This window comes from Alosa sapidissima, chromosome 21 (genome assembly GCF_018492685.1).
Source record: "Alosa sapidissima isolate fAloSap1 chromosome 21, fAloSap1.pri, whole genome shotgun sequence".
Classification (NCBI taxonomy): Eukaryota; Metazoa; Chordata; class Actinopteri; order Clupeiformes; family Clupeidae; genus Alosa; species Alosa sapidissima.
In genome coordinates this window covers 8,418,353-8,435,109 of record NC_055977.1, presented here as the reverse complement: position 1 = coordinate 8,435,109, position 16,757 = coordinate 8,418,353, and the positions used below count along the sequence as shown (strand labels likewise).

At 38.5% G+C, this 16,757-nt stretch overlaps 1 protein-coding gene and 1 long non-coding RNA gene across 3 annotated transcripts; one reads left to right on the top strand and one right to left on the bottom strand.

Moving 5' to 3' along the window:
• Positions 1-1,075: 1,075 nt before the first annotated feature.
• On the bottom strand, positions 1,076-11,029 carry LOC121696180. The gene is made up of 3 exons (XR_006026249.1): positions 11,018-11,029; positions 10,410-10,419; positions 1,076-1,293 (listed from the first exon to the last, which is right to left on the bottom strand). It is a non-coding gene; the product is annotated as an uncharacterized LOC121696180 (long non-coding RNA).
• Positions 7,020-15,468, top strand: LOC121696179 (fMet-Leu-Phe receptor-like). 2 transcript variants are annotated; one of them, XM_042077524.1, is made up of 3 exons: positions 7,020-7,170; positions 12,251-12,801; positions 14,098-15,468. In XM_042077524.1, the coding sequence occupies exons 2-3, from the start codon at positions 12,253-12,255 to the stop codon at positions 14,626-14,628; spliced, it is 1,080 nt and encodes a 359-aa protein (XP_041933458.1). In that variant the 5' UTR covers positions 7,020-7,170; positions 12,251-12,252; the 3' UTR covers positions 14,629-15,468. The 2 variants fall into 2 exon arrangements, with proteins under 2 accessions (XP_041933458.1, XP_041933457.1); XM_042077523.1 differs by lacking the exon at positions 7,020-7,170 and adding an exon at positions 9,913-10,066.
• The last annotated feature ends 1,289 nt before the right edge of the window (positions 15,469-16,757 follow it).

Genomic DNA, 16,757 nt, shown 5'->3' with positions numbered 1-16,757 from the left:
TGGTAAGGTGCTCTGTGTGAATGAATGAATGTCGTCTACAGGCAGTCGTCTACACATCTTCCGCCGACAAAAGTTGACATGTGACTACATCGTGCAATTCATGTCCTGTGATCTCGCAGCTGGAGCAAGGTTGGTGTGTCGTGATTCGTGAAGCATCACGCAAGCAGTTCTATCCGAAATAGGCTAAATCAGAGGTTCCCAAACTGTGAGGCGCGCCTCCCCTGGGGGGCGCCAAATAATTTGAGGGGAGGCGCGGAAGGTTGATTCAAAAAAGAAGAAAAAAAAGTTTATTTCATGTTAGAACTATCTATGTTTTTTCCCAATGATTATGTAATTGTCAACCTTATAAAATCGAAATAAATCATAGAAGAGATGTATACTAAATCTTTGGGATAGTGGAAAGTATTATTGATCCCTATCCTGAGTGAGAATGTATATGTGCCAAACCTCATAACGTAATTATGACCGCCGCGCAGCGAGGTCATTTAGGTTTAGTCAGATTTATTTTCTTTTTTTCTTCTTTTTCGCATGCCCAAATTTCCGTCAAGGATTCCCGGGACACTGAAAGACCAGGGTAAACTAAACTTGGTGGGCATGTAACCCCACATGGATAGCATGGAACCATCGTTTTTCGTTTTGATCTGTTATTGCGAGTAGTTGTAAACCGTAGGAACTTTAATTTATGATAAGCCTGTCAGTTCGACTGGCGACCCACAGTTGGATAAGCAGATTCCCCCGAGCAGTCCACATATAGCCTTCATGCCATTTCAGCTGAAAACACTTTTCATTTGTTAGCCTACTTAATAAACATCTCTATTCTATATTAGTGTCAACATTACAGTATTTAGGCTATGTTAATCTCAAGCCACTCTAAGAAATGTACAGCAGCAAAATCTATTCAAATTGCAGTCCGAGGGATATTGTCCATAAAACGTTGTTAAACTTAGCCTGTAGGCTAGGATAGGCCTACATAATCACATTAGGAGATGATTTGAAGTGGGCTCATATGCTTCCATAACGTATTGATGTAAGAAAGAGAAAATGTGGTAAGGCCAGCCTATGGCATTTGCATATCTCGCAGATAATTGGTAGTCCTGTTTTGCAGATGGTTATTACGCATAATAGTTTAAGCAACAATAGCAATAGCTTGTCACTAATAACGACACAAATAGACTAATGAATGTTCATTTAATGAAGTTTCAACATTGTACAGTTTTCCTACATGTATTCATGTTCCGACACAAGCCTACATGTATCCATCATGTTCCAACAGAATAAGTACATGTTGCTAGCCTACTGTAGAAATCTAGACGCACCCTAGCGGCTGTGCATTTTATAATAATAAGAAGAAGAATACTTCGGATAACAGAACAGTGCTTCTTCTTATTATTATTCTTCCCACCAAATTTCTGCGTCTAATTCAGCTTCAACCGTTTAACGTAGAAACTTCGTTCAAACTTTGTAACGTAGGTCTTGAAAAGGACACTTGAGGAATGTATTTTTCACTTTTGTAAACTTTATACTTTTTGAGATATTAACAAAAAACAAGCTTATTTTTTCCCATAGACTTTACATTAGCACTATGACATCACAATGGACTAACTAGAAAATGTAATTTCGAGGAAATTACCAGTGCATGAAAATATAACTAGAAATGCAATTCCAAGGAATTACCAGTGCATGAAAATGCTAAAGTTGTGATGTACAATATCATGTATAGTTAAAACAGATAATATAGAGATGGTTACTACGGTGATGCTAGGATAGACATGGTGGTTGCATAGCTAAATAAAAGTTGATAGTTTAAAAGTAGACTGTTTAAAAGCTGAATGTAGATAGTTTAAAAGTTGTTGATAGACAGTAGATAGTTTAAAAGTTGTTGATAGACAGCTAGATTAATAGATAGTTTAATGATAGTTTAAAAGTAGACCGTTTAAAAGTTGATGACAGACTGGAAGTTTAATGAATGTTGATATTCAAATAGTTTAATGGCTGTGTATTGGTAGATATTTGACAATAACTGAAAGTTGGAATGGCTCTAATGTTTGCTAGCAGTTATGCTAAGATTTTTAACTATGCTAACCATGCTACTTAGCTAAAGTTTTATAGCAGTGCTAGCAATGCTAACCTGCTAACCATGCTACTTAGCTAACGTTTTCTAGCAGTTTTGTTAAACATGCTAACTATGTTAGCAATGCTAACTATGCTAACCATGCTACTTAGCTAACTTAACTAACGTTTTCTAGCAGTTTTCTAAACATGTTAACTATGCTAACCATATGACTTAGCTAACCTAACTTATCATTTTTAGCAGTTATGCTAACTATGTTAACTAGCATGCTAACAATGTAAACATGCTAACTATGCTAACCATGTGACTTAGCTAACCTAGCTAATAATTTTTAGCAGTTATGCTAACTATGCTAACTAGCATGCTAACATGCTAACCATGTTACTTAGCTAACTTAGCTAATCATTTTTAGCAGTTTTGTTAAAAATGTTAACTAGCATGCTAACTATGCTAACCATGCTAACTAGATACAGTGGGTAGGAGTCATAGTTTATGACAAGTAACAGTTACAATGGCTGAACAGTTGAAAAGTTCAGTAGTTTAAAGGGTTAAATTGTTTAACAGTGAAATATTGTAGTGAGGACTTTTATTTTGAAACAGTTTTTGGCAGAGGAAGCAGTTGAACAGGATATGTAGTCTTAATAAGGCCAGTTTGTATGCTTAAAGCCTGAGACTGGCAGTTGATCCAGATGGCCTGAACACCTGCCATAGGATTCTAATTGCTTAACGGCCGTATTATGATGTCACAATCGGCAATGTTAAGTCTATGGGGATTTTTAAAAAGTTTTTCTTTAATAGTTTAAAAAGTATAAAAGTTGAAAAGACATAGCAGCTTGGTCCGTTTGAAGACCTACGTTACAAAGTTTGAACGAAGTTTCTAAGTTAAACTGTTCAAGAGAAATTGCGTACGGAAAAAGTGGTAAGCGGAATAATAATAAGAAGTTGTTGATGTTGTTGCCTTGGAAGAACAGTACAGTGCATTTTCATGCACTGTAACTAGAAAACGCAATTCCAGGGAATTACCAGTGCATGAAAATGCAAAACATATGGTGTGAAATATATTGTTAAAACAGATGATGTGCTAATTGGCAACCAACATGATGAGGTTTAATAGTTGGAATGACTGAACTAGGTAGATGAGGTTTAATATAGTTGGAATGACTGGACAGTTAAATAGGTGGATAGTTTAAATGGTTAAATTATTTGCTAGGTAGATGAGATGTAATATAGTTGGAATGACAACTAGGTAGATGAGGTTTAATATAGTTGGAATGACTGAACAGTTAAATAGGTGGATAGTGTAAAAGGTTAAATTATTTGCTAGGTAGATGAGGTTTAATAGTTGGAATGACTGAACTAGGTAGATGAGGTTTAATATAGCCTGGCCACCTGGCCTAGGATTCTAATTGCTTAACGGCAGTCTTAATAGAGCCATATTGTATGCTTAAAGCCTGAGACAGAGTATATCGTTTAAAAAAATGTAGATAGTGTAATGGATGTTGACAGACAGAAAGTTGAATGGATGTTTATAGGCAGATTGTTTAATGGATGTTGATGGATAGTTTAATGGGTGGATGAGTGAATGGTTTGAAGAGGATGAATGGATAGAAAGTTGGATGAAATGTGCCTTATATCCTTGTAGAATGGAGAGACACAGAGAGAGTTGGCCTAGTTCAGCAGAAAGCAGTTGATACAGGTGCAATCAGTTGAACTGATTCTTTAATGGGGCCTAGATGAGCAGCTGGAAGTTGATACAGGTGCAAATCAAGTTAATTAGTCCATTGTGATGTCATCAGCCTAATGTTAAGTCTATGGGGATTTCCTCAAAATTACATTTTCTAGTTGTTAATTGAGCCCCTGTCTTAATTTTGTTTGATTTGTTTTGTTTTGTCCTGTCAAATAATACAGTGCCTTGTTTGTTTGTCAAAAGTTTAATAAAAAAAAAAAAATGAAAAAAAAATTGTGCATACATTTTACTATATTGTATGCAGAATTTACTAAATCGTGCATTCATTTTTACTCAAATTAAAATGAGAGCACAATTTAGTCTAATGAGCGCACTATGTAGTAAAACATGCACATGATTTACTAAATTTAGAGCACTATTTAGTAAAGCCTGCCATTGAATTGCTCTTACTTTCTTCAGGGTGTCAGTGATCCTGACAACTCATAAGATCAATAAGGGTCAATAATGCCTATAAGTCACTTTAAAACTGTATAGAGTATGTACAGTGGTTATCTAGCTCATTTGGGACTGTTGGACATTGAGATACTCTAACAAAAATATTTGAGGTTGAGAGATTTAGTATGACCACCACTAGCCCACTATCCATGGCCCACCCTCCGCACCGGGGGCCCCCAAAATGAGGGTAGGCCGGACAAAGTTGAATGTGAATATCTCGAGAACCATAGGGCCTAGGATGGCCAACCTTTTTTCGTATGTTGGTCTCAAGGGGCCATGTCAACCTATCCCATATCCATTCATTTGAGGTATAGCACCACCTAGTTAAAAATGAAAAGCAAAAACTTGCTTTTTTTTTGTAATTGCAGGTATCCTTGGCTGACATGTTCAAAACTGCACAAAGTGTAGGATCATTATGACACCCTCTGAATGCATGCCAAGATCCGTGGAATTCCGTTCATGGGGGGGGCAATACAAAAAATTAATATATGCGTATATCTAGTGACTGTACACCAACCGGCCTGTACATGGCCGGACACAGTTTTTTCTATGAATATCTTGAGAACTGTAGGGCCTAGGATGATCAAATTATTTTTGTATGTTGGTCATTTGAGGCTACGGAACCATCACCAAGGCCTCTCTAAATGGTAACCGGTTTGAGCGTTATAGAAGAGCGGTTAATAACGTTCCTTCAAAAATGACATTCTCTTTACAAATTGATTTATGGCCGGTGGGACAACACTATTGGTTTTTATTTGCCCAACAGCTTTAAAGCTTAAATCAAAGCACATTAGATATCAAGGCTAACAGTTAAAAACACTGTGCTTGAATTCAGGTGCGGGTCGAGATTTGAAAGTAGGCAAGTAGGCCTGTATAATATAGATATTTCTGGTAGCCTATGTTAGGCCTATTTCACACGATGTTTCAGTAATTTAGGCCACATACTGGGAAAAGGCAATTAGTGTTGGTTATGAAAATTTTATCAGCTAGTTCTAGCCTATTATATAGGTGAGTAACTGATTCATAAAATTTGACTAAATTCATCCTATAAAGGGTCTGGGGAACACTGGGCAGGTGACTTTCCAAGCCTGGACTTTTGAATAATATTCAAACAAAGGTTAATCAGAACAAATACATTTATTAACCGGATATCTAAAATTGAAAATAACGTTTTCACGCTGGAACAAGTTAAATTGGTTTTGCTCCCTTTTTAGGTTACGTTCATCCAAAAATTGTGTTTTGCGCATAGTTGCTGTTAAAATGCCTGGGCACTGGGAATGGAAATACTTCAACACCGGCATATGTAACATGTAAAACAAAAATATTGCAGCATTGTAGCTTTTGGGAACACATTGGATGAACTTAACTCCATAGATTAGGTTACTTGCAATGGCCGTTGTCCATGACCTGGCAGTTCCAAGGCAAGCCGTTTTTAACATTTAAAGATATCTGCAGTGGATCAAATTGAAAGCAGAGGAAAGATTAATTAGGCTACTTGCCATTGTTTGTGCATCCATGATAAGACATTTTAACATTTAAAGTTATAGGAAGTCATCTGCAATTAGAATTATGCCTAGAAGCAATGAAACTACAGATAATAAACTAAATATAATTAAATTAATTAATAGTTACATTTCATGTTCAAATTATCAATCAAACAAAAGCAATTAATGCTTTCGATGCATTTTATCATAAAAACAAAGTACCGGTTCAGGCACCGGTACCGTTTTAAAAGTATTGATTTAGCACCGGTATCAGATAAAACCCAAACGATACCCAACCCTATTTACAAGTCAAAAGGGCAAAGTCCGGGTCAAGTCTCAAGTCAATAGCATGGAAGTCCAAGTTGAGTTGCAAGTCATTTTTAATTTTGTCAAGTAGAGTCTGACTCTGAAGTCATTAAAATTGTGACTCGAGTCCAAGTCATGTGACTCGAGTCCACACCTTTGCTAGGTAGCACCGATCTTTTTCATACCGATAGTACTCTGTGACCTCAAGAAATATACATCTATATAAATGATTGCCGGAATTCTCCTTTAAGGAGAGGTCCCCCTTTTTTTATATTGACACACACTTTGATAGACCAGCAGGGGTCAGAAGTAGGCAGTGGTGGTCTACTTCAGTGATTTCAAAAGTGACCAAAGAGATTTAAAGTGTAGCCTATAAGCAATGGACATGTCTAACAAAACTTCAAAATCAGCCTTATAGTTCAACATAAAGGTTTGTAGCCTAGTTGTCACTGAATAGCCAATGTTATGGGTTTGTAAGATAGTGGGGATGTAGTAGGCTGAGTCTCTGAGACTGTGAGACTCGGCTGAGAAAACGAGGTTGTGAGTTTTTTTGTAATCCTTTGACAGACAAACAGACAAACACCACCAAAAGCATAACTTCCTTGACATAGTAAACAGTCTATGTTGATGAAATAGACTAGGCCTATGGATAGGGTCTGTGGGAGAGGAGTACATTAAAACAAATTAAATGGTTCAAGGGGGGTTAAATATTAGAAAGGCTTTGTTTTTTGTTTAGAATTGGTATATTGGGATTAATAGTTAGCACAGTCTCAGGTAGCCTATTGTGCTACTGGTTTCTAAAAAAATGTTTGGTTGTGGTCATGAGTTGAAGTTTTTGCACATGTCTGTGTGTGTTTGTCTGTGAAGCACTGTGGGCCAGCCTTCAGCCCTTCCCTCAGCCTCCTTCTTGCATATAATACAGACAAGAGGGGAGGAGAGAGAGAGAGAAAGAGAGAGAGAGAGAGAGAGAGAGAGAGAGAGAGAGGAAAGGAGAGGGGGGGGGCGCACTACAGTTGACTGCCCTGTACTATTGTCAGTTTGACACTTGAAGTAAACACCCTGAAGATGCTGTGACTCTGAATCACTAGCGCATAGAAGAATATAGCAGACGTATGCTCAAGAAGCAGGTAAGAATCATTTTGACATGACACAAGACATAATAGGAACTTCCAGGGCTCGGTATATGATCCACTCCTTAATGCTTTATATGTAACATAGCTATGTCCTGTGATGTCTTTTGAATTGTGGCTGGGGAAGCTTACCCTTTATCCCAAACAAATATCTCCATGGGAGACCTAATAAAGTAACCCTGAACCTTGAACCTTAATGCCGCTCTACTATGATATCTAAGATTAATTCCTATGTGACTTACATGAGAAATTACATGAGAAAGGCACATGCCTAATGGAGACAATTGCTGGAATAACTCATGCATCGTAAATATTTCGTCATATTTTGGTAACACTTTACTTGAAGTTATCTACATAAAAGTGACATGACACTGTCATAACCCTAACAATAACCCCAACCTTAACCCTAACCCTAACTTAATAACCCCTAACTATGACAAAAAACGAATGGCACTTGACAGAAGCGTTATGTCATAAACGTTTATAACTTGTTTATAATGTTCATGACAGTGTCATGCCACTCTTATGTAGATACCTTTAAGTAAAGTGTAACCCATATTTTTTATCATCAAATAATTTAGCATAAACTAGAAGATGCATGGGAATGATCATTTATACAGGGCAATTGAGTCCTTCAAATGATAATTATTTTTCTTGAAGAACAGGACTGCACACAAGTAATACTGATGTGAAACCAATAATTCAGCACAGAAGTTGAATGCTTCTCTGTTCATGCATATGTCTGCAAATTATGTCTCAGGAAATCGAAAATAGTTGTGGGAACTAATTGAAAAAAATAACAAACTTGTTATGCAATCAGCCTTTGGTCAAGAAGTGTCTGCTAAATGTAATGTAAAGAAGTTACAAGATGTGTTTAAACCCATACATTAGCATAGATTTGATAAGGAGAATATTTATGTCAAGTCACTGCTACAAAAAACACAATACAATACTCAAATTTCTGTTGCTTATTTATCAATAATTTGGCAAAGATGTTTGGGCATGTGAGAATTGGAGCACCTTAATAAATAGGGTGGAAGCGCAGTGAAACAGTTGTGGGCCCAATTTTCTTTTTCTTAGGGATAATTAAGAGTTATCCCTATCTATGTTTTTTCAGTATAAACCCCATCTGTTACATGGGGTGGAAGTGCTACCAGTTGCTTAACAACGGATGTTTGCTTTATGTAAGTGTTCTGGAGGGCTAAAGCTTCTCTCACAAGACCGACCACTCATATGTTTGTTTCTAACTCTTAGAAACAAACATATGAGTGGCCGTTAAACCACTCATTCCACGGTTGCCATCATGAATTTAGGCACGCGTGTGTAAAAGGAAACATGCAGTTCAGTTTTAAAAGAAGCCAACCTGTTTAATATGTTGAACTATCTACTTTCTTTAGTCACGGACAGTGATAACATTGGGTGGTTTCGTTGGTCACAGCTGATTGTTGTTAACATGAAGCACAAACTGTATGTGATTACTTATTTAAAAATGTGTAGAGATGTAGCCTACTGGACAGGACATGGATAGTTCGAAAGTAGGCTACTCTTTTTTCTAAAAAAAAAAGAAATCGGGAAGTGAAACAAAACAGCAGGATTAGCATTTTCGAGCACAGTTCCCTTTTAAAAGAAGTAAAACATGATGATTAGAGCAAGCACACGCCATAAAAATACATCTTCTATCTTCTAATGCCAATTCTATCATTCCAGATCTATTCTTGCCTTTTTGAGGACATTTCTTTTTTTAAGTGTACTAAAATCTATTTATATTGGATCAAAATTAAGTATAGGGAACCTGTACCAGCGATAAACAAACTGGGGCAGATTTTTTCCAGACAGGGGGCAGACGGTGACTCAGAGTCTGACTCTGAAGTCATTAAAATTGTGACTCGAGTCCAAGTCATGTGACTCGAGTCCACACCTTTGCTAGGTAGCACCGATCTTTTTCATACCGATAGTACTCTGTGACCTCAAGAAATATACATCTATATAAATGATTGCCGGAATTCTCCTTTAAGGAGAGGTCCCCCTTTTTTTATATTGACACACACTTTGATAGACCAGCAGGGGTCAGAAGTAGGCAGTGGTGGTCTACTTCAGTGATTTCAAAAGTGACCAAAGAGATTTAAAGTGTAGCCTATAAGCAATGGACATGTCTAACAAAACTTCAAAATCAGCCTTATAGTTCAACATAAAGGTTTGTAGCCTAGTTGTCACTGAATAGCCAATGTTATGGGTTTGTAAGATAGTGGGGATGTAGTAGGCTGAGTCTCTGAGACTGTGAGACTCGGCTGAGAAAACGAGGTTGTGAGTTTTTTTGTAATCCTTTGACAGACAAACAGACAAACACCACCAAAAGCATAACTTCCTTGACATAGTAAACAGTCTATGTTGATGAAATAGACTAGGCCTATGGATAGGGTCTGTGGGAGAGGAGTACATTAAAACAAATTAAATGGTTCAAGGGGGGTTAAATATTAGAAAGGCTTTGTTTTTTGTTTAGAATTGGTATATTGGGATTAATAGTTAGCACAGTCTCAGGTAGCCTATTGTGCTACTGGTTTCTAAAAAAATGTTTGGTTGTGGTCATGAGTTGAAGTTTTTGCACATGTCTGTGTGTGTTTGTCTGTGAAGCACTGTGGGCCAGCCTTCAGCCCTTCCCTCAGCCTCCTTCTTGCATATAATACAGACAAGAGGGGAGGAGAGAGAGAGAGAAAGAGAGAGAGAGAGAGAGAGAGAGAGAGAGAGAGAGAGGAAAGGAGAGGGGGGGGGCGCACTACAGTTGACTGCCCTGTACTATTGTCAGTTTGACACTTGAAGTAAACACCCTGAAGATGCTGTGACTCTGAATCACTAGCGCATAGAAGAATATAGCAGACGTATGCTCAAGAAGCAGGTAAGAATCATTTTGACATGACACAAGACATAATAGGAACTTCCAGGGCTCGGTATATGATCCACTCCTTAATGCTTTATATGTAACATAGCTATGTCCTGTGATGTCTTTTGAATTGTGGCTGGGGAAGCTTACCCTTTATCCCAAACAAATATCTCCATGGGAGACCTAATAAAGTAACCCTGAACCTTGAACCTTAATGCCGCTCTACTATGATATCTAAGATTAATTCCTATGTGACTTACATGAGAAATTACATGAGAAAGGCACATGCCTAATGGAGACAATTGCTGGAATAACTCATGCATCGTAAATATTTCGTCATATTTTGGTAACACTTTACTTGAAGTTATCTACATAAAAGTGACATGACACTGTCATAACCCTAACAATAACCCCAACCTTAACCCTAACCCTAACTTAATAACCCCTAACTATGACAAAAAACGAATGGCACTTGACAGAAGCGTTATGTCATAAACGTTTATAACTTGTTTATAATGTTCATGACAGTGTCATGCCACTCTTATGTAGATACCTTTAAGTAAAGTGTAACCCATATTTTTTATCATCAAATAATTTAGCATAAACTAGAAGATGCATGGGAATGATCATTTATACAGGGCAATTGAGTCCTTCAAATGATAATTATTTTTCTTGAAGAACAGGACTGCACACAAGTAATACTGATGTGAAACCAATAATTCAGCACAGAAGTTGAATGCTTCTCTGTTCATGCATATGTCTGCAAATTATGTCTCAGGAAATCGAAAATAGTTGTGGGAACTAATTGAAAAAAATAACAAACTTGTTATGCAATCAGCCTTTGGTCAAGAAGTGTCTGCTAAATGTAATGTAAAGAAGTTACAAGATGTGTTTAAACCCATACATTAGCATAGATTTGATAAGGAGAATATTTATGTCAAGTCACTGCTACAAAAAACACAATACAATACTCAAATTTCTGTTGCTTATTTATCAATAATTTGGCAAAGATGTTTGGGCATGTGAGAATTGGAGCACCTTAATAAATAGGGTGGAAGCGCAGTGAAACAGTTGTGGGCCCAATTTTCTTTTTCTTAGGGATAATTAAGAGTTATCCCTATCTATGTTTTTTCAGTATAAACCCCATCTGTTACATGGGGTGGAAGTGCTACCAGTTGCTTAACAACGGATGTTTGCTTTATGTAAGTGTTCTGGAGGGCTAAAGCTTCTCTCACAAGACCGACCACTCATATGTTTGTTTCTAACTCTTAGAAACAAACATATGAGTGGCCGTTAAACCACTCATTCCACGGTTGCCATCATGAATTTAGGCACGCGTGTGTAAAAGGAAACATGCAGTTCAGTTTTAAAAGAAGCCAACCTGTTTAATATGTTGAACTATCTACTTTCTTTAGTCACGGACAGTGATAACATTGGGTGGTTTCGTTGGTCACAGCTGATTGTTGTTAACATGAAGCACAAACTGTATGTGATTACTTATTTAAAAATGTGTAGAGATGTAGCCTACTGGACAGGACATGGATAGTTCGAAAGTAGGCTACTCTTTTTTCTAAAAAAAAAAGAAATCGGGAAGTGAAACAAAACAGCAGGATTAGCATTTTCGAGCACAGTTCCCTTTTAAAAGAAGTAAAACATGATGATTAGAGCAAGCACACGCCATAAAAATACATCTTCTATCTTCTAATGCCAATTCTATCATTCCAGATCTATTCTTGCCTTTTTGAGGACATTTCTTTTTTTAAGTGTACTAAAATCTATTTATATTGGATCAAAATTAAGTATAGGGAACCTGTACCAGCGATAAACAAACTGGGGCAGATTTTTTCCAGACAGGGGGCAGACGGTGACTCAGACATTGCCTGCCCCCTGGCTTTTGTCATGAGCAGAAACTGAACGGAAGTCCACATGCTCCCAAGGGCAGCGATGGGCATTGTTCTTTTCAGGTCTGCGGTTATTTTTCATCACTTGCATCAGAATCAAAATCACCACAGTGTATACTGGATATACTAATACCGCACCGTAAAAATATAGCAGGATAGAAGAACGTAAAAATTTTACTCTGTGTACAATATTGATAAAGTACTATTTTGTGCAATATATATATATATAAGTAAAGTATATACTGTATATGATTTATCTTAATCCCATCTCCCCCATCCTCATTTGTCTGTTCTTCAGAAATGGCCTCCAACTCAGGCATGCAGCCTCCGATTGCCGCCCCCTCTTCTAAAGGGGATAAGACAGTCGTGGACATGGATGCCATCACAGACAATATCACCATAGTGCTCTACACCCTCACTGTCGTCCTGGGAACTTTTGGCAACACAGTGGTCATTTGGGTGGCCGGAGTGCGTCTGAGGGCCAAAGTCACCAATGTGTGGCTAGTTAACCTTGCCGTAGCTGACCTCATTTTCTGCCTGACTCGCGCCATCTCTCTGACCAAGAAGCTCTTCTTTGACCACTGGCCGTTTGGCGTCTTCCTTTGCAAGTTCAACGGCTTCTTCAAGTACACCAACATGTTCTGCAGCGTGTTCCTGCTGGCGGTCATCAGTTTGGACCGGGCTCTGTGCGTGTGGCGGCCCGTTTTCACTAAGCAGCGCCGGACTCTCTTTGCCGCGCGGCTCATCAGTGTTCTTGTGTGGGTACTCGCGTCAGGCCTGAGCGCCCCGTACTTCGTCTACCGGCAGGTCTACCTTGGCAAGAACAATCTCAGCAAATGTTCCTTAGAGGTGACGCTTCATTAATACCTCAATTAAGTCTGATATTGTGTAGTTTTAATAGTTAATTTGTGTAGCACCCAATATATATGGTGAACCAATCAACCAAACTAGTGACAATATAAAATAAAATAGAAATGCATTGTGCTGCACAGCTGAGAATTTGAGATATTTCATGTCCATATTTAAGAGGACTGAATTGAAGCTTTATTTGTCATTGCATAGAATACAGTGTATTAACACAACGAATTTCAAGGTGCCACTCCTGATCAGTGCCTTCTAAAAATAATACATAGTTAATAAATATGTAACAAACAACATCCTCTACTTATTCTCTCTCTCAGACACACTCACCTATCCACATATACAGCACATGTAAGAGATACAGACAATGATTGACTGACACCCTCCTATCTCTCCCAGACATCACACCTTCTGGCACACATGTGTATAAAATAGCAGCAGGTTTCAGCATAAGAATTTCCATTTCCTTCCCTGGAAATGTTATTCACATGGCTGTCATTAAGACATGCTTTGATTATAAACCTAAAGGCACTCCAGCTATTCATGCTTTCTGATTGTCAGAGCAGGTTTAAAGGTAGGCCATAGTTGAAGTATCGTTGTTGTTGATAGATGACATTTAAGAGAGATATTCAAGATGTGGACATAAACAAACCCAAGCTGTTCACACAAACATCTTTTTTATGAGCAAACTATGCAAACTATTTGGCTAAGAAAAGAAAGCCAAGAGTAGAAAGGAGAGAGGAAGTGGTAGAAATAATTTAATGATACACTTACATGTTTTTTAACCACAGTGGCCCAAATTTACACTGTGGTGTCCTTTGACATCTGACTAAACAACAATTCTATATTTAAGCAATAAGCCCTGAGAGGCCTATATCGTGAATATAGCACAGCTGAGGGGTGCTGATAGACATGAAGGACCGGAACTATCCGTTTTATATATATATAATTTATTTATTATTGATATATAAGTGTCACAGGGTCTTGTCTTAACAGACTTCTGGTCTACGTTTCTAAGTTTTTCAGTAATTTACAAGAGGAAGTCTGGAAGTCTCAGGAAGTCTGTCAAGTGTTCTTAGAAGCTTTCAGTGTTATTGGACCTGGTTTCAATGTTTAAATGCAATACTATTTGCATAAAAACTAATACTCCAACATGTATTGCTACTCCATTTTATATAGTACCTTATATGATACATAATAGTCCGTCAGTCAATCAGCCCCAAAACCTGTTAGCCTACAACACTGCAAAGCCATTGATGCTCATCTTGTCCACTCTCTCGGCAGGTAAAGGAGAAAGAAGGTGAGGAAGTTGCCAAGATAGTCCTCTACAGTATCCGCTTCCTGTGTGGTTTCCTCCTCCCCTTCCTGGTCATCCTGGTCTGCTATGTGCTGGCGGCCATAGGCATCCGGCGCACACGCCTCAACCGCAAGTCCCGTCCGTTACGAATCCTGGCCGGCCTGGTCTGCACCTTCTTTGTGTGCTGGGCGCCCTACCACTGCCTCCTGTTGGTCAAGATGATGGACAGCAAGAGCCAGGCGGTCAAGGTGGGCTTGACAGTGGCCAAGGGCCTGGCCTATTTCAACAGCTGCATTAACCCAGTGCTGTACTTCTGCATGGGTCTCACCACTCGCAGCCGCTTCCAGCAGACGCTGTCCGGCGTCTATCGACGCGCTCTGGGCGACGACGGTGACGGAGCGACGTCGCAGTCACAGGAGCAGACGGTGGACGACAGCTCGGGCTCCAACCCCAAGCACGTGCACACTCAGGCTCAGCTACAGGGCAAGCCATCGCCTCACGCCATCACTGACGTCTGATTGGATGCTGCACAAAGGAACTATAAGTTAACCTCCTGTCGGTCAGGAATGACTGACCTTTTTCTTCTTCAAATGATCTAACCTTCCCAAGGTAATTTCAAAATTTGTCAGACGGTTTGATTTAAGAACAATATGTGCCACTGACTCTAACTCTGTCTAAAAAAGGGAGAAGACACTTAAAAGATAGAGGAAGTTGTGGAGACAGAACGGGAGCAGTTCTGTTTTCATGTGGCCTATTCTGCAATGTTAGTCACAGGTTTGTTGTACATTCTTACTCATATAGTGGTTAGGCCTCTGTTTGCTTAAATAGCTTTCCTCTGAAGTAATACCTCACCGCCTTTTCAACTTTCAACTTTATGCAACCCCTCAACATACTTTTTTTCATGGAAAGGAATAGCATTATTTTTCATCTTTATTTCATCTTTTTTGGTTCAGCCTGAATATGTCAGAAATTCCACACAATATAGGATAACCATTTTTAATGTTACACTTTGTGATTTGAGTACATCGAGTCACCGATCTTACAGAAATGTTTTGTTGACCTATGTAGCATAATCTTTGTAAGAGTTTATTGCACAGCTGTTTTTGCTGTCAACTTAATACTGAATCCTACCTTAATAGACCATGCCATTTTCACAACTAGTTGATAGCTTCAAATCCATGCCTTCATACAGAAATGCAATCAATATTTTTCAGCTCTTGGCACTCCTGAAAAATGTTGTTTTAGATGTGAAATACACCATGGTATTGTGGTCAGGCTATACATTAGGGTGCTCATAATGTCTATGATGGATCACAAAGACTTAGGGGTATCTCTCTGGACATCTCTGTGCCTTTTCCTCATATTAAGGTTTTGCACCTACGTCATAATGTCATGTGACCGTTTGTTTACAACTAGAGTGGTAGGCAAGAATGGTAGGCAAGGCACTGCAGAGTGGTAGGCAAGCCTACAACAGTCGGGTTGCATAGGCTACACATGGTTAACAATAGCTTCAAAATTGAAATTTGAATATCAAATATTGACCGGGATGCCGACCACTTGTGTAGACCCTAACAGTTGGTTTTACAATAAGAAGCAAAAAGGCAACGAACGACCGTTTAGCCTACCTATCCTCGTGGTTGTGGAGGATGATCGTTAGCAGCTGTGAAGTATTTTATTCTCAGGATGGCCTAATGGTGTAGCCTACTGTCTACGAAGACGTAGGCTAAAATACAACTATCTACAGTCACCCAAAAATGAATTGCCAGAGATAGGCTATGAAGGGAAAAAGTGCAGCATTTTAAACATGGCAAGATTAATTTTACCGGAACAGTTTGTTCTAATTTGTCTCGTGAAATTCGTCCGTGTGGACATCAATCACCTATCTTCTGGCCTTCTATTTCAAGTTATCATGAGTGTCATTTGATTATCACAAAATAAATCAAAACAGAAAAGGCTTATGTGCTATAGCCTACAGCTCAGTTAGGCTAACTCCCCTATGTCAAAATAAACTGATTTTTGAGCTGAACTTAACACAGCAACCTCACTGTTGAACCTAGGCTACTGCTTCAGTCATGTAAGAAATAAGCAGTTTATGAATTATCTTTACCCATTTAATCAAGTCCACATTACAAAACAACAGCATATTTAAAGGCTGAGCTAGCATAACAGCCTAATATAGCCGATACTGCAATGAACTAGTAAAAAAGTTTCATACAATTAATGAACTTTATCACTTACATTCTGAGTTTTTCTGGGTGGTTATATATCCATGCAGATCGTCTTCGAATGAGTCATCGCTGTTATATGTTATAATATGTTACAGGATTCATGACTTTAACGTCATTAATGTTACATGATGCTGACTGACGCTGGCTATGTAGGCTAGCAGTGCTACCGTTTTAACGTCTGCTGAGTCTACATGCCTACCAAAAGCTGTCGCTGTTCAGTTCAAGTTAAATGATTAAATATTGTTTGATTTTGTGTCAACTTTCAGAGGGAAGACATGTTCCTTTCTGGCCAAATTTCACAGCTTCTAAGAAAGTCTATCGTCTTCGTGTAAACCGAGTTTTGAACAGAGAAAAAAAGTTAGGCTACCATAGGCTACATGTAGGTTCTCCCATAACGTTATCGATACAGATCAATGCAC

Bases quoted from the DNA above. Each gene is read 5' to 3' on its own strand.
- LOC121696179 (XM_042077524.1), top strand. From the start codon at position 12,253: ATGGCCTCCAACTCAGGCATGCAGCCTCCGATTGCCGCCCCCTCTTCT. The intron at 12,802-14,097 runs GTGACGCTTCAT...CTCTCTCGGCAG, and splicing joins TCAGCAAATGTTCCTTAGAG to GTAAAGGAGAAAGAAGGTGA.